This window comes from Echinops telfairi, unplaced genomic scaffold (genome assembly GCF_000313985.2).
Source record: "Echinops telfairi isolate 266 unplaced genomic scaffold, ASM31398v2 ScPeMD7_7458;HRSCAF=8496, whole genome shotgun sequence".
NCBI classification, from domain to species: Eukaryota; Metazoa; Chordata; class Mammalia; order Afrosoricida; family Tenrecidae; genus Echinops; species Echinops telfairi.
The window spans coordinates 12,140,902-12,151,216 of NW_022111358.1; the positions used below are offsets into that span (position 1 = coordinate 12,140,902).

The 10,315-nt window shown below is 54.3% G+C and overlaps 1 protein-coding gene across 2 annotated transcripts; it reads right to left on the reverse strand.

Annotated features, from left to right (window-relative positions):
- Positions 1-4,528: 4,528 nt before the first annotated feature.
- Positions 4,529-10,232, reverse strand: LHX1 (LIM homeobox 1). Of its 2 annotated transcripts, none has more exons than XM_004706985.3 (5): positions 9,972-10,232; positions 8,231-8,457; positions 7,841-8,118; positions 6,611-6,776; positions 4,529-6,356 (listed from the first exon to the last, which is right to left on the reverse strand). In XM_004706985.3, exons 1-5 carry the CDS (start codon positions 10,139-10,141, stop codon positions 5,977-5,979), a joined length of 1,221 nt encoding a protein of 406 aa, XP_004707042.1. In that variant the 5' UTR covers positions 10,142-10,232; the 3' UTR covers positions 4,529-5,976. The 2 variants fall into 2 exon arrangements, with proteins under 2 accessions (XP_004707042.1, XP_045155845.1); XM_045299910.1 differs by having other exon boundaries at positions 8,231-8,339; positions 9,972-10,120.
- Between the last annotated feature and the right edge of the window lie 83 nt (positions 10,233-10,315).

Sequence of the window (10,315 nt, forward strand, 5' to 3'; positions counted from 1 at the left end):
ACCAGGCGCCCAACTCGCGGCTGGCAACTTCCGGGAGCCGTGCTAAAAGAGGCGGGGCGTATGCGTCACTACGACCGTTACTAAGATGAAGGCGGAAGCGCGCGGAACGCTGGAGGGATTGTCGGCCGGCTGGCGCGCGTGCGCGTGCGCGTGCGCCGAATGTGGCGTGTTGGGTAGTGCGGGAGCGCGCAAGGGTTCGTGGCCGCGGGCCGCGTTTAGCAGAGAATTGCGGTGCGAGCGGCCGGTACCTCATCACAAAATATGCCACAAGATTTACGCGAGACTTTCTTAGAAATAAAGTGCAATGCAGCCGTAAACCGTGGTGATTTATTTGGGAAGGAGGGGCTCAGCATCTCGAACCTTGGGCACACTCAGACTTGCACCAAAAGCAGGTTTGGCCTTTGCCAATTTGGAGAAGCTCTAGTGGGTTAAGTGGCTGCTAACTGTAAGGTCAGCAGTTTGAAACCATCAGCTGCTCTGCAGAGAAAAGATGAGCCATTCCACTTCCGTAAAGAATTACAATCTCAAAAAAAAAAGAAAAGAATTACAATCTCAGAAAGCCACAAGGCAGTCCTACTCAATCGTAGATCCTAGATGGCAGGGAGGTTTGGGTTTGGGCTTGGGAGTCTAAGCACATGAACCCCTAGGGTTGAGTATTGTAAGTGTTCAGAGGACTTCAGGTGCCTTTATTAAAAGGGTCCTCACTTTGGTGGGCTCTCTACCAAGCATGATGTGTGGGCTCAAACAGTACCGAGGAGGAGCATGGCTCAGGACTGGGCCTTGTCGCCTTGTGTTCTATGGTGCATACGGTGGCTATGGGCCAGAATGGCACCTAATAACAAAGAACAATCTGGTTGTCCATAATTAAAACTTTTAAAGCAATTGTTGCTAGCTTCTCTTCTCGAAGTAGCCTTTGCTGTTCAAAGACTAAATGGTCAGACACTTGAAACTGGTGTAAAAAGCCAGAAAAACTCAGGTCTGCCATTAGGGGGTAAGAGACTCCAAGCACATTCATGAAATATACTGACTTGCATTCAGACACACAGAAAGATACAATCCCTTTACATTGGCCTTCCTTCATCAAGCATTCCCTGACTGCCTTCTATATGGCAGGCGCTGCTAGATGAGATAGAAAGATGAGTAAGTTAGTGGCTGCCCTGACAGGAGCGGCCTAGGGAACAGAACTGCAATAGGAACAGAAACTGCAATAACAAACGATGAGTTGAGTGCCAAGTGCTCTATTCTTCCACTGTCTGTTTGAGGTAGCCTGTAGGAACCTAGAACCCCTAGAGAATAGATCTTAGGGGTGCACTCTGGCAGTGCCCCTTCTTGGGTTCAACCCAGGCCAGTTGGATCCCACAACTAAGCATCCTGGGGGTTGGGGAACCCTCGACTCTTCAGACTATCCTGTGTGATCCAAGGAATATGCAGGTCCCTGTCTTCCTGTGGCCTTACGGTCAAGAGCAACTAGAGACCAGCACTTTAGTGTATCCTGTCCCATGTTCCCCGGTCCAGGTGGCTCTTGAAGAATGAAGACTAGGACAGGGCACTGTAGGCAGGGGATTCAGGCAAGAAAACCACTGTCCATGAAATTCAGGTGGGGATGATTTCTTCTTTTTCCTTATCCCGTCATTGAAGCCTGGTGCTTGCACTGGGAGCCTCCAGAGCAGAAGTGTGCACCCCAGGCTACAACAACTACCACCCCCAGCAAAGAATAAAAATGTTTCTTCCACCCCCACCCCGCATGCAAGAAACCATTCTCCCCCAATCCTTTCCACTTGTGACTAAGGACATGAATCATGCTTAGAAATCTGCCCTGGAGTAAACAGAAGAGGGAAGGGAGGTGAGAAGGGGCAGAGACCACCTCTGAGCTATTATGCAAACCTGTTAGTGCTTGATGATTCTCAGTCTGGCCCACACAACCACCTGAAAATGTTTTATATCTGCTCACCTACTCTTCCTATCCTGCCCTGGTCCCACAGATTCAGGAAGCCTCCTTGGGATGGACCACCCGTCTCCTGTCACACGCAATTTCCAGAAGAAGAAGAAGAAAAAAAAGACACTGCTATGGAGTCAACTCCAGCTCTGTACACTCCAGATCCCCAGAATGCATCCTCTGCTCACCTACCCCATACTGATTATAAGAAAGGGTGCCTAGGAGTGGAGGAAAAAGGAAAGAATCTAAAACCTGAAGTTGAGAAGTTGAGACACAGGGCAGGACTATCAGACCCCAAATATATATAATACATCTATCAGACCCCAAATATATTAATATATATATATATATATATATTATCCCCCCTACAGCCTCCTCTGTACCAGCATTCTAGTTTCCTGAGGTCCTGTGGAGGATGGCTGGTGGGAATGGAGGGTGGGTGTTGGGGGCTGGGGGGAGATTGCAGACTGCTTCCCTGGTAGAAATAACCTCTGACAGGGCTCAGGGAGGAGAGGAGGAGTCCTGCCAGAGGAGGCAGGGGGTAGTCTCCTGGTTCACAGTCTCTGTTTACTGCCCAGGACGACAAAGGGACAGGAGGCTGTACAGGTAGCAGAAGACTAGGAGGGAGGTAGCAGGCCCTTCCCTCAAGGTCCCAAGGCACTGTTCACAGAACTAGGGGTTCAAGAGTTTGGTGAGGGGACCAAATTCAGCCCTGTCTCTCCTCTCAGGCCCCAGGTCATGCCCGCCCTGGCTCTCCACGCACGCTCCTTGCCCGCCCCGTAGTCTCACTGCACACCACCCCCCTAGTCTCCACTAGTTTGGAGAGGCTGGGTGGGTGGGCTTCAGCGCTTTGGCCAGCGCAGATGGTGGCTCCCCGCCGGGGGAACTCCCAGGGTAGGTAGAGAGAAGCACCAGGAGGCGACTTTCAAATGACCAGGAGGGGAGACCAGGCTGAGGCTGCTCTCCGGGGGCGTAAGGGAGGGGACCGCTGGAAGTCCCCCTCCGGCCCTAGCGCCTCCCAGGGGGCGCTCCCAGCCCCGCGGCTCCAGGAAGCTTCCGTGTTAGCCCGCACCTCCAGCCCAGAGATGGGCAGCGCAGCTCCCACGGGGCCGACAGTCTGGGCGGCTTCTGAACCTCCTCCTCCCGGCCTTCGCTTCCAAATTGGACTGCTGAGCGCTGCCACCTGTTCGGGCCTTGGCCAGGGTTTCGGATCCCGCGCCAAAGGGAAAGGCGGCCGCCGCCTCAGGGTCGGCGAGGAGGCTGGGTTCAGCCCGGGCACCCAACTCTGCCACCTTCGTGGAGGCGCGGGGCGGCCAGAAAGCTGCTAAAGAATTCAGCTGCCGGGCTAGGGAAATGCAGCCTCCCGAGGCGCAGACGTCCTCCAGGGAAACGAATCTCTCTCAAAGGGGATGAGGGCCTCTTTGAGTCTGGCTTCAATGTATATAAACGCTCAAAGAGCAAACCACTCGGTAGTCCAGAGGATGCATAGAAAACAGGTAATGAAAGGAGCTGTCTGCAGAGGCCAGGGGTTTCAAAAGTCTCCCCATATTTCATACATTTCCATTTTGGACAGAACAGTCCTCCCTGATGTCCCCCCTCCCCTCTGCTAAAGGGGCAGTCACATGTGTGCAGGGCAAGATCTCTTATTTTGAAACGTTCTCTGCAGGAAAGATAAACTTGGCGGCGTCTGCACAAAGTATGAAAACAATACTGTAAATGACATACCCTTTGACGTACAAACTTTTGATTTCTAAAATAATGAAAAAAACGAATCCAGACCGAGTCCTGGGCGATACGGAGGAGAAATCCTGGCGCTGTAACAGCATCTGATATTAACTCACACTCAGACTCTCCCACCCACCTATTTCATAGTAGATGGAATATTTAAATTCCTTCCATATCTAATGAAGGCTTGGCAGCTCGCAATGGAAATTGTATTGCTACATTGCTTATTTGTGTTCATCTTCCAGAGAAACTTAACCGGGATCTTGTGCCTGGCAAAATATTTTTTTTCTTCGGGAACTTCAAATGTAACAAAAACTCTAAAACAAGGATGTCATCTCAGCTCTGTGAAAAGGGGATTAAAGTATTTCACTTCTCCCTGTACTGTACATCCATTTTTCGTTATCTTTCAAAGCACCAAATTAGGAAGCAGGATTATCTATGGGAAATGAATTGTAGCTGGAAAAAAAGATCACCTCTGACTAGATATTTACAGTTTGGCAATCACAAGCCCGGTTTTCCATTTAGGGGATGCACAGGCTCTCTTACCTAATCACAACCTGGACCACTCATTTTCAGCCACGGATTTGCTTTCTATTTCCAATTTTATATTAACTTATCAGCAAACATCTCCTCAACTGTATCCGTTAAACCCATAGAATGCAAATCTGTAGTTAATAACAGCAGGAGACAACAGATAAAAGCTCTGCGCACATTAGCTGAGGCGGTTCAGCTACACAACCAAGGCAAAAATGGATCCATTACCCCAAGCCTGCTTCTCTCTCCCTCCTGAAGACTTGGGGAGGGACTATGGGGTCCCCCACCCCTCTCCTCTCAGTCGTTAAATTACAAAATAACACACTGATTATCTAAACATCGGATTTTCTATTTTTATTAAAAACTCACAAATTTATTCAACATGTTTTCTTTCATACAGTGAATGGTCTAATATGCACTGGAGGTCACACGAGCTTAGGTTTATTCGAACAATAAAAGACATATGAGAAATTTAATATATAAAGGAAAAAGTAGCAGCTGTTGACTGCATATTTGACCATAAAATTTAAATATTTTGGACTTTTATTTTAAAGACACAAAAATAAAACCTGTGTGGGTCTATATAAGTCATTATTAACAATTCCATGAATGTTCAACAGGACTAAAAATTAGCAAAGATTTTTTTTAAACCTTGTAACACTTTTTTGTTTGTTTGTTTGTTTTTAAACACTTTCTCAAGTCGCTGGTGCCAGGCACCTTTACAGTATTTGTGCTATAATTATTCTATTTGGCAACTGACTGAATTTTCTCTTTGCCTCGTGTAAACAACACCTTTTTTTTTTACATACTAGCACAGTGAGCTGAAAGCCCTGCAAATCTGTCAGAACATCTACAGAAAAAGAAAAGGAACAATTTTGGTTGATTGCTCAAAACATTTTGTCCTTGAACAAGAGGTTTCAAAACAGTATAGATTAGTAAAACACTGAACTCCTGAATTTAGTATTATACGTAAACAGTTGACTGTTTTTAGTTCAATAGTCTTTTTTTTTAACTTGGAGTGTGTGAAGGTAGAATATTTTTCTTGTACGGCTAATGTTCAAGTCATTTTAGTGAGAGGTCTGGCTGGAACTCGTTCTAACTAGTGTGTCTGCGTGTTTATCTGCATTAAGTGTGTTGGAGAGTTTTGTGAAGGTAGAAGAGTTGATACTGAGGGCTTTACATTTAGAATTTTGCAATTTTGGCAAAAACAAAAACAAAACAAAAAACCCAGGTAGACAAAATATATATATATGTATATAGTCCCACCTGATGCGCAGCAGGTCGGCGGTTCTGAAGCTATGAGAGTTTATGGTCGCTGTGGCTGCACTGAGAACACTAAGCGGGCTCTTCCCAGTCAGAACCCTCCTGGCCGGCCTGGGCGCCGGCCGTTTCTCCGCCCTCACTGGTCCGAGCCTTGCAGCTTCCCTCCCCGCGGCTCCTGGCGTCACCGTCACCGTCACCACTGACTGTCACCCCATCACCGCCCTGTGGCCCAGGCGCGCACACCCGTGGGGTCTCTTCCAGGGTCGGGGTCCGAGTGGGAGACGAGAGCCCCAGACCTGTACTTTTCCCGCCAGCAAGCAGACCCAGTCCCGCCTCGAGGTGGATTTGGATCCTAGTTCTTGTCCCCTTTCCCCATCCTGTCTCCCAAGCCGTTGTTGAGCGGTCCCCAAAGATGGAAAAAGGTAGGGAGGACTTTGTTTTTCATGGTTTTTTTTCTTTTTCTTAAATAAAGGTTCGTTTCTGTACAACCACGAACGCGGCGGACCAGGCGACACCCGCTACCACACTGCCGCCTCGTTCATTTCTGGGGGGTGGGACAAATGGTTGCCGTAAGTCGCCCCGCCATTGACCGACAGCGAGGAGAAAGGTGGGCTTGGTCCGAAGACCTCGGCCGACATGGAGTGCAGGGGCCCTGGCAGGCTGGGCTCGGGGCTCGGCGAGTCTCCCGGGGGATGCGCCAGGATGTCGGTGAAGCGCTGCGCCTCGCTCGACGGGTGGTGGCCTGGCAGCGGGTGCTCCAGCCCGCCCAACGGTGTCCCGGACGGCCCAGACGACGGCACGAAGGGCAGGTCCACTGGCGTCTGGGCCTGCGAGGACGGGGGGCCTTGCGGGAAGAAGTCGTAGTTGCCCCCGGGGCCGTAGTACTCGCTCTGGTAATCTGCAAGACGTGGGGAGGTCAGGACCGGTCAGTCTGGGAACCCGGGAGGAGCCAGGAGGCTGGGCTTGCTCCTCCCCTGCAGCCCACCACCTGCGGGGGGCCTCGCTGGCCTGGGGCTCCTCACCTCCCTGGGAATTACTCTTGGGCTGCCCCCTCTTTGTCCCCACTCCCCCTTTCTTTGTAGAAAGAGAACCGTGCCTCCCGCACGGCCACCCGCTTCCAGCGAAGCCACTGGCAGCCTGGCGCGCACCCACCTCCGTAGAAGGAGAAGGGCCCGTTGGGGAGGAGCTCGCCCGGCTCCAGGCGGTCCACCAGCGGCCGCATCCGCCGCGGGCTGCGAAAGAAGGCGTGGCGCCGGGCGCCCAGCGCACTCAGCTGCTTCATCCTCCGTTCCTTGGAGCGCCGGTTCTGGAACCAGACCTGAAGGACACCAGGAGTAGCCCCTGAGCCCCGGGCGCGCGGCTGGCCCCTCACCTCTACCTGCCCGGCTGTGTGTGTGTGTGTGTGTGTGTGTGTGTGTGTGGTGTCTGGGCAGAATTCCCTATGGGAGTCAGTGGGAGAGGAGTCGCCCTGTTGTTTCTAACGGTCACGGTCATGATCACAGCTTTCCGAGGGCTGTACACACACGCACACTCTAACTCTAGAGGTTAGCCTCCTCTAACCAACGTCACACACAGCTTCCCTTGTGCAGTGTCTAGGTGCTCCCCTCCGCCCACAATAGTGACATAAGACCTGGATCCAGACTCCGGTTGACGCTCCATGCCACATCAATACTCAAAACCCGCAGCTCATTTTCACACTCGGTCCCACCAAACATTTTCACCCCAGCCTCCCACACAAACATGCGACTTCCCAGAGGTCAAAGGGCACACCTGCACGTGGACTCTCGGCTTCCCAGGCACCACCATTCCAGACACCCCCCACTCCCCTTCCACCACCTTGCAGGCAGAACCTACCAGCCAGCTCCTGGGACACTCAGGCAATGCGAAGCCCACGCAGCCTCACGCGCTCACCATGCCCTGCGCACTTCCACGCAGAACTGACTGCACACCCACACACACCACCTTCTCTCCCCACCCAGAATGAGCACCTAGTCTCTACTCTGGGATAAGGGACCCATACAGTTAGGGATAGGGACAGAAGTTAGGAACACAGAAGCCGGGGAAGGTGTCACTTCCTGTGTGCCCACGAACTGCCCCGCTCCTCCCGCAGACAGAGGGGACAATGCAGATCATGCAGATAGTGGGGTCTCAATTCTCCCCGGGATGTCCAACAGCATCCTCTCCTCCAACCTCCTGCTGAGCTCTCCCTCCCCCTCCACTGTCACCTCCTAGGAGCTGGGAAGAGACAGACCAGCGGCTTTGGGGTCTTCTGATGCTCTAACGTCTGAGCTTCAAGGTGTATCTGCGTCTTTCTCCTAGTCCCCCACCCCCACCCATCCCCCAGCTCTCCTGTTCCCAGATGTGGCGCGCCTGGGCCCCGACCTGGATGACGCGCATGTTGAGGCCGGTCTCCTGGGCCAGCTGCTCCCGGATGTGGCGCGTGGGCTTGGGCGTGGCGGCAAAGGCAGCCTTCAGGGTCTCCAGCTGTTTGGCTTTGATGGTGGTGCGCGGACCCCGCCGCTTGGCGCCCAGATTCTGGTCGTCATTCTCATTGCTGCCCCCTTCCTTGTCCGACACGTTGGCGCTCTCCGAGTCCTTGGCGTCGTCCTGCGACGGGTCTTGGGAGTCAGGAGACAAACTGGGATCGCTGCCCGTGGTGGCTGGGGAGAGGAAGGGAGGGCGGGCAGGTGAGCAGCAGCTGCGGCGGCCTGGGTGAGGCCGTGTCTCTCAGGACCCTCCCCGCCCCTAGGAAGCCGCGACCTGGAGGCTCACCCGAGTGGAGGCTGTTCTCTTTGGCGACACTGCTGTTGCTTAGGTAATCTTCTTTGCAGACAAACTTGTTCTCGTCGATGATGTACAGCTCTTCGCCAGTGGAGAGTTGCTTGTTACACATCATGCAGGTAAAACAGTTCAGGTGAAACACTTTGCTTCGCGCCCTCCGCACCAGGTCGCTAGGGGAGATGCCCTGGGAGCAGCCAGCGCATTTGGTACCGAAACACCTGCAGGGGAACCGGGTTGGCGAGGGGCAGGGAGAGATAGAAGCCAGGAGGAAGGAGAGCGGGAGAGGTAAACGGGAAGGAAGGAAGGAGGGGAAGGAAGGGGAGAAGACAGAGAAAGGAGCGGGGAGAAGGGGAGGGGAAGGAAGAGAAGCGGACGGGCCATTAAGCGATGAAGAGGAGGAGCAGAAGGCGGGCACCAGGGCCAAGTCGCAGAAGAGACACATAGGGTTGAGGCAAGGGTCCCCGCCCGCGTTATCTATCCCGAAGGAAGAAAGCACCGTGGGGAAGGAGGCGAGCCGGGGACGGGAAACTAAGTTTCTCTTTAGATTCGGAGGACAGTGCATTCAGGCGGGCTGGGTAAACTCGCACCCTGAGCGCTGCTCTTCTCTCCCAGCGCTGGACTCTCTCTCACAGAGAAGGATGAGCGCTCAGACCCCAGTGGCCTAATCCCACCCCGCCCGCCGCAGGGAGACTAACTCGGACACCGGGGGCGCCCGGAAGGCATAGAGGGGCAACCCAAGTCAACCTGATTCTAGGCGCCTCGCCACACTTTGCTGGAACCAGGCCTTAGTGACCCACACAGCTTAGGTTCTCAGAGGCTTGGGCCACTCTGCCTCCCTCCTGTGCAACCTTCATGATCCTCCCCCCAGAGCCACACACCCCAGGAGAGGCTGAAGGGGCAGCACGCCCTAGGCCTCTGGGCAAAGTGGCTAGGTAATTTTGAATACACTCCCACTTACCCACCCACCCACAAACGCCACAAACTTAGAGACAGTGAGAGAGACAAACAAAAACTAAACCCGCTGCCATGAGTCTGACTCAGGGAGCAAAGCAGAAACCCGATCTGCTGAAATGAGCGGCGAGCTGACCTCCACCCAAAGGAATCACACTTCGCCGGTGGGCCTTTTCTTCTGGATGTTTGCGTAGGTGAGTGGGCAAGAGAGAGGGGGTTTCAGTGAATACAATGAAACTGCTGCGGTGCTTTTGAGCGGTCACACCGAGCCTTCACCGGCGGCACCCGCCAACCTTGGCAGCCGGCGACGGGAGAAAACTTGCTGTCCCGAGGCTGCATTCTAGGGCTCGAGGCAGGCGACAGTGCCGTCGCGGGCCAGACCCACGCTCAGAGACCAAAGCAGGGGCGAAGCGGGGGTGGGGTGCAGGCACCCTTCCTTCCAAGCCCTCGCCACCCCCCCTCCGCCCCCGGAGCTGGAGAGCAACGGGATAAGCTAGGGAAAGGGAGCGTCCAGGGCTCAGCTGGGAGGGGAGGATTGCTGGAGAACTCAGGCCCCAGCAGCCTTGCCTCCTGCCCAACTTGGAGGGGGCTTGTGGGCCGGGCCGAGGTGGGCTCAGACCCGTTCTTCCTAGGCACGTGCAGCCAACCCAAGACGCACAGTTCCCAGGACGCAAGTAGGCTGGCGTCTCCGGCCGGCCGCGCTCCAGCTGGTGGGCCGAGGGAGGCGGACTCGCCGGGCACGGGCAAGAGAGACGCCGCCGCCGGGCCGGGCAGCACTTACCGGAAAAAGTCGTTCTTGCAGTAGAGCTTGCCTTCGCGGGAGAAGCACTTCTCGGTCAGGTTGCATTTACATTCGCAGCACTGGACGCACTTGACGTGCCAGGCCCTGTCCAGCACATTCAAGAGGAAGCGGTCCAGGATGGGCCTTTTGCAGCCGGCACAGTGCACCATGGTCTTTGGTTTGGTCGAGGTGGGGGCGCGGAGACCCGGAGGACGAGGGGCAGGTCGAGCCGAGGGTCTGCCTCCCGAGGACGACGTGCGCGAGCTCCCCCAACCCTCCAAGAAGGAGCCCCACGCGGCGGTGTGAGCCCACACTCGGCCCGCAGGACCCGAGGCGCGGCGCCT

What these genes read in the sequence shown, in the direction of transcription:
- LHX1 (XM_004706985.3), bottom strand. Translation starts at nt 10,141, where the DNA reads ATGGTGCACTGTGCCGGCTGCAAAAGGCCCATCCTGGACCGCTTCCTC. An exon ending in TGCAAGAACGACTTTTTCCG is followed by an intron (nt 8,458 to 9,971) that starts GTAAGTGCTGCC and finishes GTTCCCCTGCAG; the next exon opens with GTGTTTCGGTACCAAATGCG. An exon ending in AGAGAACAGCCTCCACTCGG is followed by an intron (nt 8,119 to 8,230) that starts GTGAGCCTCCAG and finishes TCCTCTCCCCAG; the next exon opens with CCACCACGGGCAGCGATCCC.